Source organism: Bubalus kerabau, chromosome 10, assembly GCF_029407905.1.
Source record: "Bubalus kerabau isolate K-KA32 ecotype Philippines breed swamp buffalo chromosome 10, PCC_UOA_SB_1v2, whole genome shotgun sequence".
NCBI lineage: Eukaryota > Metazoa > Chordata > Mammalia > Artiodactyla > Bovidae > Bubalus > Bubalus kerabau.
Genome location: NC_073633.1, coordinates 62,538,185 through 62,561,573, shown reverse-complemented (window position 1 = coordinate 62,561,573; position 23,389 = coordinate 62,538,185). Strand labels below are relative to the sequence as shown.

Below are 23,389 nucleotides of genomic sequence, written 5' to 3'. Positions count from 1 at the left end.
CAAGAGAATTTTTCTGGGAACCAAGTGATTCACTTGGGTACTACTAGAACAACTGTATTACCTTGGGTGGTTTTTTTTTTTTTTTTTTTTTTTGCCTTGATTTCTATAGCCCTGGTTTAAGTGATTTGGAAAAATAGAAATTTAAAATTTTGTATCTGGAAAATTTTCAGGTCTAGTTTTTAACCTGTCCCTGTTAAGAGAGTGGAATCTATGTTATAAACTTTCCAGCTTAATGCGGTAGCAAGAAAGAATGTAGTATGTTTTGGAGGCTATGCTTAGTGAAATAGATAGCTTAATACCTATGGAACCCAAGGTCTTACCTTCCACTAGAATTCTTGCTTTCTCTATGCAGTTCCACAATTTCTTGGTTGCACATGTTATTTTTATTGGTGTCCAAGTCTGGGATTGGCAATCAAATCAGCTCGATTATATTCTCAGGATATAATGAACTAGATAGTTCATTTTAATAATAATGTTAGTCTGCTTATTTTGTGTGTTTGTAAAGTATTTTAAATAGGTATTTTGTGTAAAATGCATAAGGAAAATTTTAGTCAAATTTACCTACGTATGGGGTGCTTCATTCAGTGGCATTTTACCAAAAAGAATGACTTTGAACAAATTTTCTAGTTTAGCTACCTGTCCTGTTAAACTTAGTTTTCTAAGTTTACAAATGGGTCCTACTTTGGAAGAATCACCAGGTTTTCTCAGCTGTGAACAGAGCATGGAGTCATGTCTATATGTTTACTTAAGTGACATTTATAGATCCCGAAAGGGAATGTGCCATATGGATGTTCGTGTACACTGCACTGACCTCTCTGTTATGATATAAATTGCTTCCCTGAAGCTACATTCTTTCTTGCCAGTTCTGAAAACTAATATTTCAAATGCTTCAAGAGTCATAAATAATAGTCATGATTCTACGTGGTATGTGTATTACAGCTAGATCAGTTCATACGTATAACTTTACATAGTATCTTGTGTAAAAATAGCTTTGGTTATTAAAATCATTGCAATAAAATACCTGCACTATAATATTAAGTGTGTTCTTTGGTACCTAGGTGATTTTCTTTCTTTAATGGATGGACTCTTGTTTCATTTCTTAAAAAATATCTGAACATTCCTTAACAAACAAAGAGAATGCACTGGTTTAGGTGTCATTCAAATTTCTTTGCTGGGTTTGAATCTGCATTTAGGTTGTGGGCCTGGCAGGTTCAAACGCTAGGCTAGTTGAGCAAAATCAAGCTCCTAATCCCATGAACTCAGACAACCCCACACTATGTCGGTTGCACTCCTATAGCACAACCCTTCCTGAAGACCAGCCCTGCCTAAGTCCCTAACCACTGGTGGTGGTAGTGGTGGTGGTGGTGTGCATGTGTACGTGTGGGTGTATTCACGCACACACCCACACACAGTACTGAGACACCATACACCTTCATGGCGCGGTGGAGTGGATGAGGAAGTCTGATCTTAAAGGTGTCCACTCGATGGCTCAAAATCACTATGCTCCAAACCACAGGACAGCCAAGCACAGCGAGGATGATCACGGACTGAAGCTGTGAGATCCAGTGGTGCCTTCCCGCTCATAATTTTTCTTGCCAAGTTGTCACCCGGCTGAAGTATGTGTCTCCGAACAAAGTCAGAATGCAGGTGAGCTATGTCTTTGGTTTCTTTGGACTATAAATAACACTTTTTTTTTCTTCAAATATTTCTAAGTATAAACCTGCTATCTTGAGGTCCTGGTCTTTAAAAATTTTTTCTTTTTATTTAAAGCTTTTCCACCGAGGTTTCAGTTCGTGGTTATTCCTTCATGCTTTGGTACAAGTGCTTGATGAAGAAGATGAGTTGCCTGAATTGGAGCCGCCCTCGTCCTGCCACTTGTCCAGACTCCTCCTCCTCGCATTCATGAAGAAGTTGCTGACGGTGCTCAGCTCCAACCCCAGCTGCTGGGAAATGGTGATTTGCAATTCTTTGGATGGACGCTTATTTTCCTTGAATATTGCGTGTAGAGTTCGACGCTGGACATCTGTGAAGACCAACCTGGGCTTTTTGGGTGTGTTGCCTCTATCCTTCCCATGTTCTTGCTCTTTCCTTTTGCATGCTGCAAAGAGACACAGAGGCTGTTAGAACAGACCGGCTGGGAGACTTGAGAGTAGAAAGGCCCAGCCCATTCAATCTGTTAGGCATTCCTCACGGCCACTTTCTATCTGCTGACCTCTAGTTTTAGCACCATCGTGGGCTGGGAGGGAAGTGTAACAAAGGCATAGGGAATGAGGAGATAGAGTTTTGTGAGTAGTGGGCATGAGTCCTGGCTTTGACGAGTATCTGTGTTTTGTTGGTGGTAAATCAATTAACAGAGTGTGGACCTTGATTACTCATCTGTGGAATGTTGGGTTTTAGATAAATGAACTTACTATTGGAACCTTTTTTTTAATCACTATCTGTAAAGTAGATGTAAGAACATCTACCTTACTGGGTTGTGGTAAGAATATATGAAATAGTATGTAAAAGTTAACGTTAACTAGTGAAGTGAGTGAAGTCGCTCAGTTGTGTCTGACTCTTTGCGACCCCATGGACTGTAGCCTGCCAGGCTCCTCCATCCATGGGATTCTCCAGGCAAGAATACTGGAATGGGTTGCCATTTCCTTCTCCAGGAGATCTTCCCGACCCAGGGATTGAACCCGAGTCTCCTGCATTGTAGGCAGATGTTTTACCATCTGATCCACCAGGAAAGTCAGTAACATTAACTAAAGGGCTTCACAAACACAAAGTCTTTTCCCCTAGAAGTGGGTGTTGCCCTCAAAGGATTTATGGTCTGCTGCTAGTGGAACACTAAGAACCTAATTGAGGGTCTAAAAGCCAAATAAAAAAGGAATTGCATTTGTTCCCCTTCTGATTGTTTTTGTTTCCTAGGAAACAAACTAGGAAAGAGTTAGTATGTAAGAAAACTCCGTAAAGAGTGTCCTACCATGCCCATCAAACAGTTTTCCACTGATTCTTTGGTGGAATCAGGACTTGGGGAGCAGGGATGAAGTGTACTTCGTCACCACTGGGGCTAGACTGTGACATTAGCCATGTTCACCTTTGGGGTGTCCCTGTGCCTCCTTTTTGTTCTTCACGTGAGTCTTGCTGTTGGAGTTGCCCTCTTCCCTCGCCTCATCTCCCACTGAGAAGGCCCATTTCCTGCCCATGCCCACACAGGCAGTTCCTGTATCATGAAGCTGCCTCATGGCTGCTAAAGCTATTCTGGTGCATCATCCCAATGTGGTCCTCAGGTCCCCAGGGTTTGGTGGTGGATCAGGGTCTCCTCACCTCAGATGCCATACTCCTGTTTCTCAACTAACTTGGCTCAGTGGCTTCCACCTGCCAAAGGGGCACTGAATTGCTAACGATGCCCTCCCCTCCCTCTCCCGCCCACCTCCCCCATCAATGAATCCCCCGCAGCCATCCCCACATAACCATGCAACTGAAGTAAAAACAGTGCTTTCTGGCTATGCAAATTCACCTTTAAGATAAGGCTCCGGTGCTGTAATTCCAGTCAGTTTCCGGCCCCTTGCTGCACCTCCTCCCCCTTTCTGCCACCTCCCCCACCCCCACCCCCCAACCCCATGCTGCCCACCCAGTGTAGAGGTTCCGGAGCAGCCTCGGTTATCTTCACAGCTGGCTAGTACACACTAAGGTGTACACTCCCACCACAGCAAAAGGCAGACAGGGCATCTTCCCAGTGGAGATGGGGCCTGCCTCTCTTTCATGTCGCTGTAGCCGGCTGCCCTACCTACTGCTGTCTCTTGCTCCCTCTCCCGTCTTTCTGTATTCCAGGTTCCTAATCCCCTACTAGCTGGTTCACCACTTCTGGCTACGTGCAGCCTCTGTGCTCTCCCCAGTTAGCCCTGCCCTTCAGCTTGCCCCTACCTTTTGTACCCTGCTGTTCCACAAGGTGGATACCCCTAAAGCTTTAGGTGTCCATTTAGCACAAATCAGTTGAGCAATCAGAGCAGCTAAAAAGCTATTGGGTACAGGTTGAAAAAGCCTCCAGTCTTCAGAGTGCAATCTAGGAGTCTCCAAGTTTTTTTTTGTAATTATGTGCTGTTTAGTAAAGAATGCTTTGAGTATTACATTCCCTTGTATTATTTTTTTATACATGATATGCATGTGTTACTATACAATTGTGTTACAGACATTATAAAGCAAACACAAAATATAGAAAATTTTAAAAGGGTAAAATAACATAAATAGATATAGAAATTCTTTTCTACAGTTGCATCAGCTTACTCAGGCCCCAGAGTGCATTTGCCTCACTCCAGGGATCACAGGTCCATTATATTAGGAAATATAAGAACAAGAATTTCAGAATGGACATGAGGGATTGTTGTTTAGTTGCTAAGTCATGTCTGACTCTTTTGCGACCCCATGGACTGTAGCCCACCAAGCTCCTCTGTCCATGGGATTTCCCAGGCAAGAATACTAGGGCGGGTTGCCATTTCTTACTCCAGGGGATCTTCCATACCCAGGGACTGAACCCATGCCTCCTGCATTGGCAGGCAGAATCTTTACCACTGAGCCACCTGGGAAGCCTGGACATGATGGGAGGCCTCTCTTTTATGTCCTCGGTTATGAAAGAGAGATTTTAGAGCAGTCAGGTCTTCTGGTACCTTTTATAACACATTCCATAGATCACTGGCTATGTCCTTTGCCCACCATGACAGGAAGCATCTACATAATGGGAAAGATTTATTAAATATCCAACTCCCTCAGAGCATTGAGCTGTATATCCTGAACTAAGTGAGAGAGTCCCTGCCCCCACGGAACCCACAGCCTTCACTGGACAACCAGATTAAGTCCCTGAAAAAAATAAGCTGACTAGACTAAAGTCAAGTCTAGTTAGTTTGTGTCAACACAAGTAGACACAGCTTTACATAATACTGATGCATGGCTGGTTGATTCATTCACTTACATTCAAAAACGAATATAACACAAGCCTTTCTCTTAAGGAAGTCAATCTAATGGTTATGTAACTTAATAACTGCAGGAGTATGACAAGAGCCTACAGGATATTATCTCTGCTTGAGGATATTAAAGAAGGCATCATACAAGAAGGATACTTATGCTAGGCCCTAAAGGATGAATAGGAGTTTGCTAGTGAGAAAAGTGGGAAAAACTCATTCCCAACAGGGGTAGCAGCACTCGTGAAGGACTGATAAATGTTAGTAGATTGGTGGCGGAGCAAGAGTGCATGCAAGGAAGAAAGCTGTGGGGGACAAGGCTTCACAGGTAGACCGAGATCAGATATAAATTATCTTGTAGGTAAGGTTTTGAGTAAGGGTGCTGTGTGATTGAATTTTAGTTTAGAAAAACCCCTCTGGCAGTGTTGTGGCGGGTGAGGTGGAAAGCAGCAATTCAGGACATGTATGCTGACATGTGCTACTTTGACCTCCTTTAGGACACTCATTCTTGCACCTGTTGGAAGAAGCTGGTGACTCTCAGCTGAGATCCATGCTGGGAACTGCCCTTGGCCAAAGGTTATGCCATCCCAGAGAGAAGCTGGGGGGCTAGACATATCCAGCGGGGGATTGGGGGAGTAGGGGATGGGAGTATGAGGGTAGAGGTTGAAGACAGTGGAATGAATTGGTTTAAGGCTCACCCACACCAAACCCTTGCATCTAGTAGGGACAACTTTGAAGCATTATCCAGCTCCAGAGTACCCTGTAGGATGGGTTGAGGCTATTTTTGCAACTTTGTTAAAGTTCAACTCCATCTGCCTGGTCTTACTTCCTCCACGCCCTTCCCCACTTGAAAAGGGTTAATCTCCATAGCCCTCTTTCTGCATGCAAGTCTCAGAGTTTGTTTCTCAGAAAACCTGGCCTAAGACAGAAGCCAATTAGAAAACCAGCGTAATGAGGACCCCAAGATAGACAATGGCAGTTGAAGATGGAAAAGAGGAAGCAAATTTAAGAGCTTCTTGGAAGGGAGAACCAAGAGGAATTAGTAACAGCAACCCTGCTGGGAGGATGGAGTTCAGAACATCTCCCAGGCTTCTGATTGGATGGTAGTACGGGGGCCATGCGGAATGCAGATGGAGGAATGAGTTTTATGAGAGCAGTTGCCACTTCTATGAGGGACAAAGCCATCTGAAGTGCATGTTGGACATCCTGTTAAAGAGCTCCAATAGGTGGGTGTCCAGCAGATGGCAGAACACATGGGGCCTGGAGCTCAGGGGGAGAGATCTGTGTTAGGAATATAGACTGGGAGTCGTAAAGGCTCTAGACACTTCCCTGTGCAGAAGCTGGAGTGGCTGAGTAAGAAAGGAGAGAGCTCTGTAGAGTGAAGAGTGGACTAAATTACACAGAACACATACCTATGTAAAAATAAATAACTGAGCATTAGGTGGAGACTCTACTTATTTATCATTCAAAAGGCAGAACTAAGGGAAATCACAAAGAGATATCTATTTTCAACCTAACTAGGGTAACTGAGGGCTTTCCAGGTGGTGCTAGTGGTAGAGAACACACCTGCCAATGCAGGAGACATAAGAGACCTGGGTTTGATCCCTGGGTCTGGAAGATCCCCTGCAGGAGGGCATGGTAACCCACTCCAGAATTTTTGCCTGCAGAATTCCCATGGGCAGAGGAGCCTGGCGGGCTAGGTCCATAGGGTCACACAGAGTCGGACACGACTAAAGCGACTTAGCATGCACATACACAGGGTAACTGAATGACTTCACTGTGGTCCTTAGCACTTGCAGGACTTGGCTGAAGCTACTCCAGAGCACCCTTTCCCAAATGGCATCAGAGGCATGATATTGTCTCAAACACGAGTTACTTGAAAAGATGGTTTGCAGGCCAAGTACTTTCAGAAAAACCTACTATACATAGCCTCTTCCTCAAAATGCATTGTATGTGTTTAGCACATATAATTATGTTTCTCAAATTTATTTAATTCCAGAACTCTGTTTGGTAGAAACTGTCTATGTCTTATACAATACTAATTCTGGGGAAATGCAGTTTGGAAGTCCCTGCAATGAGCTTTCAAGCATTGCAAATGTCACTATGCCAGAACCTGGGAAGTGGGATTCTCCTGGGGCAAGGAGCCTGGCCAACTCATTCTGTCTCTCCAGGGCAGGCTGCCATAGTGCTTGGATATAAGGGGAGCCCAGTACTCATATGGGTACTGGATGGGGTGACTGTGATTAAATGTGTGTGGTTATATCTGGAAAGAGCTTTGTACAGAAGTTGGAGTGGCCGAATAAGAAAGTAGACATGTCTATAGAGTGAAGAGTGGACTAAAGCTTATTGAAGGTCAGTGTGTACCTTCAATGAGGTGCCCACAGAAACAAAATCATGCTTCTAGAAGCGTGTATAGAATTATAGTTGTGAGACCTGTTAAGAGAATATAAATGAGAGCAATGTTCTGGCATTTCCATGGAACTCATGTCAGGGTACATGTTGTTGTTTAGCAGCTCAGTTGTGTCTGACTCTTTTGCGACCCTATGGACTGTAGCCTGCCTGGCTCCTTTGTCTATGGGATTTCCTAGGCAAGAATACTGGAGTGGGTTGCGATTTTCTTCTCTAGGGTATCTTTCTGACCCAGGGATCAAACCCTCATCTCCTGCATTGGCAGTTGGATTCTTTACCACTGAGCCAGTGGGGAAGCCCCAGAGATCACCTAATATAAGGTTGAAAACCAGCAACTGGTCTATAAAAGTGTGCAGTGGACAAAGAGAGAGAATAAGAAAGTGGGAATAAAGTCTGACAACAGGAACCACTGCTTAGGGAACAGTATTGCATGTGTTTTATGGGAAAATTATATTTTTGTGTGGGTGTATAGTTTTCACTAAAAATAGAGTAGTTATCACAGAACTGGACTAAAGGGAAGAAGATTTCTATTACATGCAAAAGGCAATACTAAAGAGGAAGAAGACTCATCCCAAGTCACCTCCATGAAGGTGGGCAAGTAGATATGTTTGCAGGATGCAGTGGCCAAGTGTAATGGGGCTGTCTCAGGTGACTTTGATCTCTGGGAGCCAGGTCACCTACAGTCAGTACTGTATGGGAGAAAGAACCAGGTGTGGAAGATAGCAAAAGGCAGAGAATGATTTTGTGTATCACAAGAATAAAAGATGATAAAGAATTGTTTTTCTAAAAGGCAATGCATGACAACGTGGGCAAAGGACAAGCTTTCATCTCAGGCATGCCTGGGGCCTATGCTTTGCCCAGAGTGGCAGGAGAGAACCAAGGGTATTTCAAGAAATATGAATTCTGAAAGGTGTTGAAAGGCATTCCATGAACAGTGAGTTTTGAAGTCAGGCAGTTTGGGAAATGCTGAGTTAATGATTAAGCAAGCTTCTTTAATGCAGGACTTCTCAGAGCCTTTAACATGCTAATATGCACCGATGCTTTCTGGCTTATGGGGTCTCTCAAACTTATTTGATTAAGCAACTCTTTACTCAGAGATTCTCTCAGGAATGGTGTTGCTTAGAACCATGTCTCTCAAAATCTGGTTGCCAGACCCATGCTGGTCTGTAAACTGTTACTGACCTGTAGCAAGATCAGAAATTTGAGAATAAGCAATTAGAAAGTTTTATGGCAGTTTGACATTGCTCCAGCATTCTGTGATTATTGTTCTAGTAATACATTTTTTATTGTATTATCAAAACTATTGGTCCAGAACATATGGAAATCAGAGACAAACTTCACTACACAGAGTTGAAGAAGCCTTGTCTTAGAATATACTTTATAAAACATGGTATACAGTAACATCCTAGAATCAGCTGTCACCCAAGCATTTGTGTGTCAACATATCCATTTTCCTGATATAACGACACAAAGGACTTTACAATATCTAAACTGCTGACTGAGCTGTGCAAAAGTCTGCCAAGAATTTGTTTGGGAATAAGTAGGCAAATTGCTGTACACCTGAAAATAACACAACATTGTAAATCAACTATAGTTTAATTTAACAATTATAACAAAAAAAGATCTGCTGTGCCATATTCAAAAAAATACATAGGTACAGACATGTGGGCTTGAGAGACATTTATAAAGCCAGACAGAATTATAATACAACTTCTTAAATGAACCTGAGCTCACAGGACACAAGCTGAAGTCCCAGCTCTGTGGCCACTGATAGATGTGTGATCTTGGGCAAGTTACTTGTCTTCTAGAGCCTTAGTATACCCAGCTGCAAGGTAGAGAACAATGGCTTTCTTTCCTCTCAGGATTAGAATAAGCATGAGATAAGATAAGCTATGGGCTTCCCAGGCAGCACTAGTGGTAAAGAACCCACCTGCCAATGCATGAGACGTAAGACATGTGGGTCAAGGGTTTGATCCCTGGGTCAGGAAGATCCCTTGGAGGAGGGCATGTCAACTTGCTCCAGTATTCTTGCCTGGAGAATCCCATGGACAGAGGAGCCTAACAGGCTACAGTCTATGAGGCTTCAGAGAGTAGGACCTGACTGAAGCAACTTAGCATGCACACAAGATCTGATGGTTGAAATGACTGTTAAAATGACAAGTGCTTAGGAGATATTCACAAATTAATTCTCTGATCTTTTCTTCTCCGATCAAGATGCAGGTATAAACACTGAATTTACACAGCAGGTTTGGGTCTTCGCTCTGTCTCTAGCCTATGGTATAAACTTGGGCACATAACTTGATCTCTTTTTCTGCATCCTTTCAATGAGTAGGCAGTGTTCTAAGGCCCCTGCAGGCTTTAGAGCCCTGTGAGTCAATGAATAAACCCATGCAGTATCTCTTCTGGTGTCCAAAGTCTTATATTATCTGTAAAAAATTTCCAAAGTAACCTTACTCTGTCTCTTAGAATATATAGCCACTATGGTGACTCTTCCATTTTATCTTCTCCATCCTTTTGGCTTCTCAAAAAGAGAAGGTAATGGCTCTGCAGGGACACCATCCAGTTTTGCAAATAGTCTGGATCCATGTTTATTTGAATGAAGGTGATCTAATACAAACTCATATTCTTCACAGTGGCTTCAGACTTATGAGCTTTAGAGATGAAAACGATAACAACAGCAACAACCACAGACCCTGTGAACAGTTAAGCATTCTGAGCCCTTGAACAATAGGTACTTTATATTTTTGCCACTTTCTATTTTTCATTAAAATTATAGGAAAATTGTCTGAACTTGCTTCTTGAGGTTCTTGGTATATCTGTCCCAGAGTTGGCTGCTTCACATCGCACAGAATTGTGGATTAAAGAGGACCACCACTTCCTTGGTGGTCCAATGGCTAAGACTCTGGGCTCCCAAGGCAAGTGGCCCAGGTTCGATTGTGGTCAGGGAACTGGATCCTGCATGCCACAACTAAGAGTTCATACGCTGCCACTAAGACCCGGTGCAGCCAAATACATATTTATTTATTTAATAAATTCATTTATTTATCAATAGATAGAAGAGGCTGTCTTCTTGGGGGCACTAGCGGGTGTTTCAGTGTGAACTTATGGAAAGTACACCAAGGATCCAAGTAGACTGAGGGTGTCCATTATATTCTCAGTCTATAAGGGAGGAAGGTTCTGAAAGGAGCACCGCTCTAGCAGTTGAAAGTTTTAGGTTCTGGCTCTGTCATTAATTAGTTGAATGGCTGGGTTAAATCCCTTAACGAGGCTAGTCCACGTTCCTTAACTGTATAATAATGAAAGAATTTGACTAAAAACTTTACAGTTCCTCCTGGGTGCAGCCCTATGACTTGACATGTGTAAAGAGCTTTCAATATCACTCCAGGGAGAAGACATACAGTTCAGATTTCCATGTCCCAAGTGGGCACTTGGAGAAGTGAGAGGGTCGAACTGTTCACTCTAGCTGCCCCCCTCCCTGCCCCCTCCCCTCTATTCTCAGAATATCCCCGTGCCAGCACCATCTTCTCCCTCCTGGCAGGCGGTGGGGAGGGAAGACCTCTGGGCAGAGCACCTGCAGATGGAGTAGAAAATGGACTGAGATGTGTGTGCCCAGTGAACAGTATCACTAGGTGGGACCAGAAAGCTGAACTACGTAAGTTGTAACGACAATTTGAAAAGGTCTTCTAGAAAATTTTCACTTATCTTAGCTACCCTAAGGAGGAATATAGAGAACTGTGTGTGTTTGGTGGGGGTTGTAGATGTACAAACGGACAAGTGACCAAGAAGCCACAGTATCTGCTAGAATAAGATGAGGATGGAGTCAGATGAAGGATAAGCTGTGTGTCTCTCACTTTAGAGACATTATTTAATTTTAGCAATAGCTTGGTGAGGTATGACATTTAATAGGAAATTTGGGACTCAACTTGAGGAGAGAACAGTTTTGGCCTCAATGTTTGGATGGAGACCTCTAGAGAGACAGGATGAAAGGACTTGAGGGGTGCCAAGACAGAACCAGGCTTGGCTGATTCAAATCAGACTTATTTGGTGATCTGACTCCATGGGACTGAGGACGGAGACTGTATGCCTACAGCTTCCCCAGTCACACCTGGGTTTTACCCTGAGCATCCTTATACTATAGCCATGTACTTTCCGCCTCCATACAACTGCTCAAGAGTCTGCTGTCCTATCGTGATTGAGGGGAGGTGGGCCAGGGAGCAGAAAGGGGAAGGCCTGGAATTCCAGGGCACCATGAAAATGCACTGTCATCTCAAGACAGTGTGGTGCACTTTATCAGGGGCCTGTTAGAAACACAGTGTCTTCCCCCTGAAGGCTGCTGACAGAGCTGAAAACAGCAACCTGCAGAGCCAAGTGCTCTTGAACAGGTGAGCCTGCCATGTCCCACATCACTCAGGGAAGGCCTGGCCTGGAGCTGGAGGAGGGTCCGGGCAGCTGCTCCTCTCCTGCTCCAGGGTCTCCAGGACCAGTAGGGTACACGGGGAGGGCAAAAACACACACTGAAATTCCACCCAGATTCCTGACCGAGTCAGCAGGGATTTCCTTGCACATCCTGCTCAGGGGACTTCATGGGTAGGAAAAGGGATAAAAAAGCAGTGGGACCAGAATAGGCAAATCCATAGGGACTGAAGTAGTGGGTGGTTGCCTGTGGCTGAGTAGGTAGTGAGGGGTGTGGAATGCAAGGGTCTGCTAATGGGTACAGGCTTTCTTTTTGGGGAGGAGATAAAAAGGTTCTAAAATTGTGGTGAAGGTTGCACAGCTCTGTGAATATACTAAAAACCACTGACTTACACCCTTTAAATGGGTAAATTGTATAGCATGTAAATTATTTTTTAGTGCGTGCATGCTAAGTCACTTCAGTCGTGCCTGATTCTCTGCAACCCTGTGGACTGCAGTCCTCCAGGCTCCTCTGTCCATGGATTCTCCAGGCAAGAATACTGGAGTGGGTTTCCAGACCCTCCTCCAGGGGATCTTCCTGACCCAGGGATCGAACCCACGTCTTTTATGTCTCCTGCATTGGCAGGTGGGTTCTTTACCACTAGCGCCACCTGGGAAGCCCTTATTTCTTAGAAAAACTATTTAAGAAAGAAGTAGCTGGGCACACATACAGAGTGAGCCCTCTGCTCTCACTGCCCAGGAAACCTCTCCTGGACTAACAGGGATGGTGGCATTGCTGTTCATGTCTACTGAGCCCCCAAACACTGTCTCTTGACAGCTGAAGCTGCTTTTCAAAGTAAACTCTATAAGACAATACATGTTCGAGGAGGAAGCATGCAAATAGAACAAATTTCAGTAAGACAAGAATGGGTAACACACATGGTAAATCAACTATATTCCAATAAACATTCTTCAAAAAGACAAGAATGGGGGAACTATGGAGGTGAATATGGGAGGTTCTTGAGCTCATTTAACAGGCCGGCGTCTACCTTGTGGAGATCAGAGAGTCAGTGGGTGGGCCACACAACTTTAGGATTAGAGCTCAGATTGCAGGAGTGCTGGGTCATCATGTTATCTGCTTTGCTTTGTGTTATGTTACTGTCCTGTGCATATTTTTTATAAGCCAGGCCCCTTGCTGTTCTGGGGATGGGACAGCTCTTAAGCAGCAAATTTGCCCTTCCCACAGTACAAAGTACAATTTGAAAAGCAACTCCAGTGAGTTCTAACTGATACAGCCAAAGACAGCCGTTACACGGGAAGGGAACACCTGCATGGACTATTTGGTAACGATGATGCCCAGGAGAGGGAGGTGGGGCCAGTACAACCTGCTGGACACAGGTGAGCTTTGCTGGCGTCTATGACTTTGTGGGTAGCTCAAGCACCTATGGAAACTCTTCTGGGCATGTGTATGAAACACCTAATACAAACATGGAAAGAGCAGATGTTCCTGGTCAAGGATGATCGCTGTATCTTACCCTTGTACCATGCTTTACAGTGCTTAAAACACCTCCATTAAACCTTCCCATGTGATCCCACAAAACTCAGGGGAGGTAGAAATGGATAGTATGTCTTTTTCTGTAAGTGAAGAAACGCTGTTAAAGAGGTGAGGTAACTTACCTATGGGCACACAGCTGGTTAACCTGGGGACCTCCAACTCCACTGTGCCCCGGAAGCAGATGCAACACAGTGGATACATCATGAAATCTTTCCCCAGGATGGTTAAATAGGGAAGGAGCAGCTGGTGAGGGGAGCCTAGGGAACCCAGAGTCATGGTGAGTGGAGCAGAAGCAGGTGGCTAGCCAGGCAGCAGGCCTGTATTCAGCCAGACTGGTCTGGCGGAAAGGACTGCATTGGCCCACCCAAGAAAATGGGTTGCATTCAAATTGAGATGGAGGAAGCCCAGGCAGCGAAGGGGATGCAAGACCCACGCTGGCTTGGGAGAGGGGCCAGAGTGAGTTTAGTCTCAGTAAGGGCACAGAAGAACACTAGAGGCTGTCTCTGTGTGGATATCGGCTCTGAGAGGAAGCAGAAGAAACCTGAGCTGATCCAAAGCAAAGGAAAGATGGATAGCAGCTAAAGTCAAGAGAGGTCTGCTGCACCAAACTCAGGTTGGAAAAGTTGCTCAACCCTCTCACCTCTCCACCCTGTTTGCTTCTATAACTGAGCTTTTCAGGACACAGACCTGCCTTCCCACCCATATGCTGCCTGGAGTCCTCCAAAATACTTCCATCAATTTCTCTTCTCTAAAGAAGGCTCCAGAGCTGTAGCCCAAGAGGTTGGACTTTATGACCAAAGGAGGGCAGAGGCTGGCTGAGCCTGGGAGGGATGGAACAGAATCTACTGAAATGTACAGCTGCTGACAGTAACTGGTGGAGCCCCTCAACAGTTTGGGCCCCGATAATTGGAAATATGTGATATCAATGCCCTAGTTATGATGTTGATTCTGCAAAACAGTCACAACAAATGGCAGACCTGATGAATTACATGCTTATTATGCATTATTATCTCATGCAGGCCCATTGTGAATTGTAAGTCTTAGCTTATTGATCCCATTTCTTTAATTAATAGCCATATATAACACTTCACAATATTCACAGCAATTGAAAATTATAAAATGGAACTCCTTCAAAAATAGCCTACAATTTGACTTTTCACTTGGTCATCAGACATTTCTTAATTTTAAATTAGTGGTTTTCCTTGTTTTCATTTCTGGAAAGTCATCTGCAGAGTCAGTTGAAAATGCTATTCTTCCAATGACAGATGTATCATACAACTGGCCTCACAAGGGTCTCCAGAAAGCCTGAGAGAAAGCCCTTGGTGGCTGCTTCATCATGAGATTCAAGGACCTTGACGTTCTGATCCCAACCACTGTTCCCAGCTCACTTCCCACAGCTGCCCACCCACCATCCATACTAAGTCACATTACTCAGAAGTCAGTCCTAAATCTTCTATGAATGTTCACACTTCTATTCCTTTGCTCAAGCTGTTTCCTCACCCAGAATCTCCTTCTCTTTCTTTTCCCTAACTCAAAGCTTAGCTCAAGCATCTCACTTTCTATCAAGGCTTCTCCATCCCCTGTCTCATATAGGGAGAACTGTGGTCTCCTGTGCCCACAGAGCTCCCCAGAAAATTACTTTACCTACCCATCTCTCTCACTAGGAAACAATGAGTTCTGTCCGAGTAGACTTCAGATTATTAATTTGGCATACTCAGCATCCTTGTTGGATAAATAAGTTGGATGTGGCCCCATAGAAAATGGGGAGCCATGCAAGACACAATCCTTTTAAAGTCCCCAGGTGATTCTAACACGTAGCCAAGGCTGAGAACCACTATTCTAAATCAGTGCTTCTCAAACTTGAGTGCATAAACCTGAGTTGTTTGGACATCTTATTAAGATGAAAATTCTGATCTGGCTGGTCAGGGCAGAGTCTGAGATTCTGCACATTTAAAAGTTCCCAGTTGCTCACTACTCAGTCACTGGTCCAGGATGGTCCTCTGAGTGACCAGGGTCTAGAGTCCAGAGCAGAAATTGTAAGGTGTGGGTCAAATATATCAACATCACCTGGGACCATGAAGGGGAGGCTTGTTCAAAATGCACATTCCAGAACCCTATCCTAACCCTACTGAATTAGACTCTCTGAGAGAATGGGATTCACAAACATACATCTTCCCAGGTTTCCCAGGTATTTTGGAATAAAGTTAGAGGAGATTCTGTCATTAACTGATAGAACTTATTAATGCTGAAGGGCAGCAGGGCGGCAACTGTGGAGCTGAAGAGCACCCCCTCTGGAAAATGAGGGTACTTTACACCCATACTTTCCTCTTTCTCCTGATTATACACCAGGCTGGCAAAGGAGCAGAAACAAAGAACTGGGGGCTTATCTTCTTTTATATCACACTTCCACACACACGCTGACAAAAGGACCCTGATGAATCTTCACTGGACCTGTTTGTTACGTTTAGGGTATTTTTAAAGTATTATTGTACACAATAACATGTTGGTACAAAGGTACATAAACATATTATCAACCTGTTCCACATATTTCAGGCAGGGCTTCTCAGACTTTAACATGCTTTAGAATCACTTGGAGAGCTTGTAAGAGTTCAGATTACTGAGCTCTTTCCCAGTAGGATTTCTAACAAGTTCCCAGTGATGTTGGGGCATATGTATGGGAGAAGAACTGCAAATGAATACTACAGAAAAAAATTTTAGCGGGTTTATTTATTTTATGGGTATGGGTGAAGCAAGTGTGAAATGATTTTGGATGTATTACCGGATTGAGCAAATGAGTAACTGTGCATGTGGGTTGGTGGGGTGGATAAGTTATTGGGTAACAGGGTTCTCACTGTAGAGGAAGGGACATACAATTATGGAATGTGGGTAGGCAAGAAAAAACCCTATGGGGATATATTACAGTTAGATGGGGAGGTACTTGTGCAAATTCATGATTTTAAAAATATGTATGTAAGCATGTTTATGCGTATGCTTTCATGCTCAGTCACTCAGTTGTGTCTGACTCTGTGAGACCCAAGGACTGTAGCCTGCCAGGCTCCTCTGACCATGGGATTCCCCAGGCAAGAATACTGGAGTTGGTTGCCATTTCCTCATCCAAGGGATCTTCCTGACCCAGGGATCGAACCCACGTCTCTCGCATCTCCTGTACTAGCAGGTGGATTCTTTACCACTGTGCCATTTGAGTTTAGGTGCACATGTATATTATATATGTATGAGTGCATATGTATGTTTGTGTGGTGTGTGTGCATAAATATACATACATTTTTTTCCCTGGATTTTTCTGTGAGGGCTGGAAAACAAAATCACCCTGGTAGCCATGAGCACACTTAGTACCCAGGCCTTCTTGGTCTCTAACACCATTCCTCACCACAATAAACCATGGCTCACCAAAGAAGAGGTGGACTCTAGGACTTGGAACATCTTATAAGGAATGCCATAAAGTTTAAAGGGAAAAAAAAAAAAGATAGGGAGACGGAGGACGAGAAGGAGAAGGAAAAGACAGAAGCATGTCACAAGAACACATGAACCAAATTAAAGGGGTTCTCACTCTAGTGTTCTTGCCTGGAGAATCCCAGGGACGATGGGGGCTGGTGGGCTGCCGTCTATGGGGTCGCAGAGTCGGACACGACTGAAGTGACTTAGCAGCAGCAGCAGCACTGTCAAACCTGAGAAAGCCTGAGAGTACCAAAACAGGTATGTACAGAACTGAATTAGAAGCCACTGGGGAAGAAGGAATGTGTGAATCCACACCAATAACAAATGTGTAAGTAAATGAGAGAGAAGGGGCTCTTGCTCACAGAAGAAAGCCGAGAGCTGACTGTCAAACAAGGCAGGAAACCGGAGATGGAAAATCATTTTGAAGCTGTAGCGATGAAGAGTAGGTCAGGCAAGAATCAATAATTGCTAAATCTGGGGGGAATTTTGATGAGTAGTAGGATATTTGCATAATCTTATTAATGGACAAAAAAGTGAACTGTGGCTACAGAGGAAAGATCTGTACTCTTGGAAATACATTCCTAAGTACATAGGAGTGAGGGGCCATGATGTATGTAATATACTCTGGAATGGCTCATGAAAACATTGCTGTGTATATGAGAGAGTAAGAGAAAGAGAGACTGAGAGAAATTGGCAGAGAGAGAGCATAGGTGCACAAATGATAAAGCAAATGGGATAAAATGTTAACAATTAGTCAACTGGTGGGTAAATGGTATATGCTCTTTGTACTATTCTATTTTTGTATCGTTTGAAAAATTGGAAATGTTCAAATAAAATCTTAAATCATGCTTTTGATTAATATTTACATTGAGATAAGTTTTATTGTTAACTCTTTATGAGCTTAATTTTGTGAAAAATTAAAGTTTAAAATGTATTTAATTTATGTACTTTTAAAACCTAGAAGAAAACAAACCAAGACATAGACGGGTATCATTTCTGGGTTACAGAATTATGGATGACTTGATTCTGTTGTATTGTTTATAGTGTTTCATATTTTTCAAAGTTATTAGAGAAAAATTTTTTTTGAAAAAGGAAAATATTCACAAAATATTATATATAATATTGCTGACTGTTACGTCATTGATTTCTAATAGCACACACAAAATAAAATAAAAAACCTGAAATCATTGAAATGTCCAATGACAGGAAAGGTTGTTGGAGAGGTTGTATAAATTATGATACTTCTAAAATATTAGACATAAAATTTATGTTTGCCCAATCAATTTATGGAACCACCTAAGTATCCACAAATAGGGGGTTGGTTAAATTATAGCATAGCCATAAAACACAATGTGCAGAATGTTTTCTGACCCAAACTGCTCCAGGAGTAGGGGGAGGGCTTTGACTCTTTGCCGTCTTGCAAACTGTAAACATCCTAGCTATACAAATCTGCTAAATGAGTAAGTGCTCAGTTCAGTTCAGTTCAGTTGCTCAGTCGTGTCCAACTCTTTGCGACCCCATGAATTGCAGCACGCCAGGCATGAGGTATTTGGGAGAGGGCAGGGATGGCGGAATTACCAGGGTTTTTTTCTTGTCTCCATTATTCTTCCATGTATTTTCAAATGTTCTATCATAAATTTGGTAACAAGGGATTTTAATTAAAAAAATTGTAACATAGTATGTATGGATCATCCCACTGAGAAAAGATTGGAAGGATATTCACAAAAATGAGGATTACCTATGCTTATGGATGATTCTTGTCACCTTTTTTTCTTGATTAGTAGTAATACTTGTACAAAGAAGTTATGTTTTAAAAGCATTAGATGATCATTAAGAAGTCTATAAATACTATTGCTGGAGAGGGTGTGCAGGAAAAGGAATCCTCCTATACTGTTGGTTGGAATGTAAGTGGGTGCAGCCACTATAGAGAACAGTATGGGAGTTCCTTAAAAAACTAAAAATACAGTTACCATGTAATCCTGCAGTCCCACTCCTAGGCATATATGCAGAGGAAACTCTGTTTTGAAAAGATACTTGCACCCCTATGTTCATTGCAGTACTATTTACCAGAGCTAAGACACAGAAGCTGCCTAAGTGTCTAAAAACATGTAGTACATATATACAATGGAACATTACTCAGCCATAAAGAAGGAAATAATGCCATTCAGATGGACCTAGAGATATCATATTAAGTGAAATAAGTCAGAGAAAGACAAATATATAATATTGCTTATATGTAGAATCTAAAAAAAATGATACAAATGAACTTGTTTACAAAACAGAAATCGACTCACAGACATGGCAAATAAATTTATGGTTACCAAAGGGAATAACAGTATGGGGGGGAAAAATTAGGAGTTTGGGGTTAGTAGATACACAATACTATATATAAAATAGATAAACAGTAAAGACATGCTGTATAACATGGGGATCTATATTCAATGTCTTATAGTAACCTATAATGGAAAAAAACCTGAAAAGAAACATATATTTTCTCTTCCTCTGCTGACACCGGCATACAATCTGACCATCATCATCTATTGCCACCCCTCCTAGTTAGTCCCCTGCTGCTGCTGCTTCTCCTATTGGTTCACACTAGGATGGCTTTCAAAGCACAAGCCTGACAACTTCACACCAATAGAGGCCACAACTTCCTTCAGCTCCTGCTGTCACAAAGTCCAGTCCCTTGGACTGTACAGACATCCAACTATGTACTCCCTTTCCAGTCTTCTTTCCAGTGTCCTCCCTGCTCCCACATAACTGTACTCCTACCTATCCCAGCAATCATCAGGGACACTGTAAGTAATTCTTTACCCATACTCATCTTCCTGTGAGCTCCTATAGGATATGACTTTTGGGCCCCTGCACTTAGCCCAGCATCTTGCACATAGGAAAAGACCCTGATGCTGGGAAAGATTGAAGGCAGGGGGAGAAGGGGACGACAGACGATGAGATGGCTGGATGGCATCACCGACTCAATGGATGCAAGTTGGAGCAACCTCCGGGGAGTTGGTGATGGACAGGGAAGACTGCTGCAGTCCACGGGGTTGCAAAGAGTCGGACGTGACTGAGCAACTGAACTGAACTTGCACATAGGAGGCGCTCCAATAGCATGAGGGCTAATGAAGGAGAATGGACCTTCTGAATGATGTGATGTGACCCTTGGTGACTTGAATGTGCACATGAATCTTCTGGGGATCTTGTCAAGATGCAGGTTTAGATTCAGTAGGTCCGGGGGGAACCTGAGAGTCTGCATTTCTTACAAGTTCTGCTGTTGTGCCAAGAACCACACTGAGTAGTAAGGACCCAGTGAACAGTAAGAGTTTTTCAGATAGAGGAAAGTATGGACACAGCATTCCAATAGGAATATTGAATTTTTGAGTGAACTTTTGATCTCAAAAGAGATAAAATATCATAAAATGATATTAATATAATACACATTATATAATATTATGTCATTAAAATATATATAACTATAGAATTATATAGGTCATTCCAGAAAAAGGGTAAAATAAATAATAAAGGGGCAAAAATAAAGTCATTTACTCTTAAAGTCTCAATATCAATACTCTTTTTTTAAACTATAGTTGATTTACAATGTTGTGTTAGTTTCTGATGTACACCAAAGTGAATCAGTTAAATATATATATACACACACATACATACATATATATATATATTCTTTTTCAGATTCTTTTCCACTATAGGCTATTAGAAGATATTGAATATAGTTCCCTGTGCTATATACGTTAGATCCTTGTTTATTTTATATATAGTAATGCTCAATATCAATGTTCTAATGCTCAACTTGGAGTTATATTAGAATCACCTGAAAAACTTTTTAATCGGCATGTATTTTCTTCCCACTTCTCTGCCAAATGCCAACCTGATTTGAGGAATATGAAACCCTCCATCCACCCCTCCCCACTACAAAAAACTACAGCCTTGGAGAACACTTTTGTTATTGATAGAAAGGTACTGTGTCTCTCAGTTGTGCTGGGGGAGAAACAAGTCTCCAGTTATATAATAACTCACATCCGCTAAATCTTCTGCAAAAGGGTTCCAGCCAGGCTGTGCACAGATGTTGTTCCCTCTGCCTGAAAAACTCTTTCTCTATTTCTGATCAAGTCCAATTTTTCTTTTTCCTAGCTCTTCAAAACTATCCTTTCATCACATTCCAAACCTTTTGTTTTGGCACAAAAATGCAACCAGGAAACAGCTATTTGTCTTTCTTCCCCACTCGACTATGAATTTCAAAAATGTCTGCTGTACACACCATCCCCAGTATTGAGCACAGTGTTGTTATGCTGGTGCTCAAACGAATAAAGAAAGAATCACTCTCTCCAGATCTAGTGAAGCTTCCTCTTCCACATCTTATGCCCTGTCCATAACTGGCCAAACCTAATTCCTAAGAGGGCTGACATTTAGTACAGGGCTAAGAACTGTGTAAATAACAACTCAAATGTCCTGGGGTTGGTTTGGTCCAAGTTGTTTGGGTTGGGGAACCAGACAGAAATAATATTTTTCCTCCTAAAAGTTAAAATTACATAATATTTACCTCTTACAAATCATATATATTTAAGATAGGAAGCCCAGGAACAAAATGAACACAGGTGAAGGCAGACATGACAAAAGAACCAGAACAACTAGTGTTTGGGAAGCTACAACGGTGTTCTCTCCTTCCATCTTTGACCTTCTCCTATTGGAGGTAACCACTCAGGAACTTGAATTTATTATTAGTTTTTACCACATACTTATATATCTCTAAACAGTAAGTTGTTTAGCATTGCTTGCTTTTGAGCCTTGTAAAAACAGTATTGTTCTGGTGTGAACTTTTGTAGCTTTTTCTTTTTTTTTAATTTACATTGTTCCTAAGACTCAACTATGCTGTGGTGTATACCTGTGGCTCATTCATTTTCATCACAATATACTCCTGCATTAATATGAATATATCACAATTTATTCCTGCTTTCCTCATCAGTGGACTTTTGGGATGTTTCTGGTTGTTTGCTCTTAGAGATAGTGCTGTTACAAACCATCCTTGTACTCATCTTCAAGAGTATCTGTCAGCTTATCTAGGGTATACACCAAGGAGTAGACCTGGTCCAGGTATGGGTTCAGGTTTATAATCCAAATGATGTTTTGAAGCAATGGTGCCAGTTTACATCCCCACCAGCAGGGCATGAATTCCTGGTGATCTGTATCCTCACCAACCACTTGTATTGTTAGGACCCAGGAATTGTATCCTTAAGTGGCAGCATTTTTGCACCAGAATGCAGTGCCCTGACTGGACAGGTGTTTCCTCTTGGCCCTCTAATAGAAGAGCCTGATCTGAGACTCTGCCCAAGAGATGGGCGCCAGGGACTTACACCTTGTTGAATCCTGACTTTGGGACACAGCACTACATTGAGATAAGAGACACAGTCATCACAGAAGTCAATCAATCATAGAACATGGATCTTGAAGGACCCTAAGGCCAAATACTTCATTCTACATTTAAGGAGACTGAGGCCCAGAAAGGTTAAATGACTTGACAAGCTCTCAGAGCTAATTAGTATAAGAACCTGTCTCTGGGGCTCTCAATTCTTAATTTAGGCCTATTTTTTTTTTGTTGTTTTTAAATGTGTTTGGTTTAGTAATTTAAAATGGTGTAGAAATCTATTAAATTAAAAATGACTGTAAATACTTAAATAACTGCCAATTTACTTTTAAAAGGTAGTTTTTTGACGTAAGTGACTGATGAATTTGATATCTTCAGGTCCTTTCCTTGTGAACTAAACAGAAATAATACTGAATTTCAATGGGATAAATAGGGGAAAGATGCAATCTCCATAATAATGGTTTTCAATAGACAAATTTAACAGTTTTTAAAGACACCAATCAGAGAAGGCAATGGCACCCCACTCCAGTACTCTTGCCTGGAAAATCCCATGGATAGAGGAGCCTGGTAGGCTGCAGTCCATGGGGTCGCAAAGAGTCAGACACGACTGAGTGGCTTCACTTTCACTTTTCACTTTCATGCATTGGAGAAGGAAATGGCAACCCACTCCAGTGTTCTTGCCTGGAGAATCCCAGGGATGGGGGAGCCTGATGGGCTGCCATCTATGGGGTCGCACAGAGTCAGACACAATTGAAGTGACTTAGCATAGCATAAAGACACCAATCTCCCAGGGAAATTAATCTCCAATTTTGTGACTTGTCACTCTCATCCTTGGATCATCCCCCAGGCAAAATATAGGTTTGGGCTTAAGAAGCCATTTTGTGAGGAAGTGAAAAAGAGTGAAAAAGTGTTAGTTGCTCAGTCATGTCTGACTCTTCATGACCTCATGGACTGTAGCCCACCAGGATCCTCTGTTGATGGAAGTCTCCAGGCAAGAATACCGGAGTGGGTAGCCATTCCCTTCTCCAGGCAATCTTCCTGACCCAAGGATAGAACCCAGGTCTCCTGAATTGTAGGCAGATTGTTTATCATCTGAGCCACCAGGGAAGCCCCAGACAAACTTCAAATGCTGTGAAATTTCAATTCATCCTCCTCTTCTGAGTACTCAGAATTAAGCTGTTGTAGGAGGCTAGGACCTATTTATGGATATTACACATATCCATACAATGTAGTCCCAGTAAGCTGATGGTATATAAT

At 42.6% G+C, this 23,389-nt stretch overlaps 1 protein-coding gene across 2 annotated transcripts in view; it reads right to left on the bottom strand.

Moving 5' to 3' along the window:
• Window positions 1–1,769: 1,769 nt before the first annotated feature.
• Window positions 1,770–23,389, bottom strand: part of ONECUT1 (one cut homeobox 1) — a 47,630-nt gene continuing 26,010 nt past the window's right edge. Inside the window, exon 2 of one of the 2 annotated variants that reach the window (XM_055537916.1) lies at window positions 1,770–2,098. In XM_055537916.1, coding sequence (XP_055393891.1) covers window positions 1,806–2,098 — 293 coding nt within the window. In that variant the 3' untranslated portion in view covers window positions 1,770–1,805. The remainder of the gene's footprint in view (window positions 2,099–23,389) is intronic. The other variant, XR_008699368.1, reaches the window with a different exon arrangement.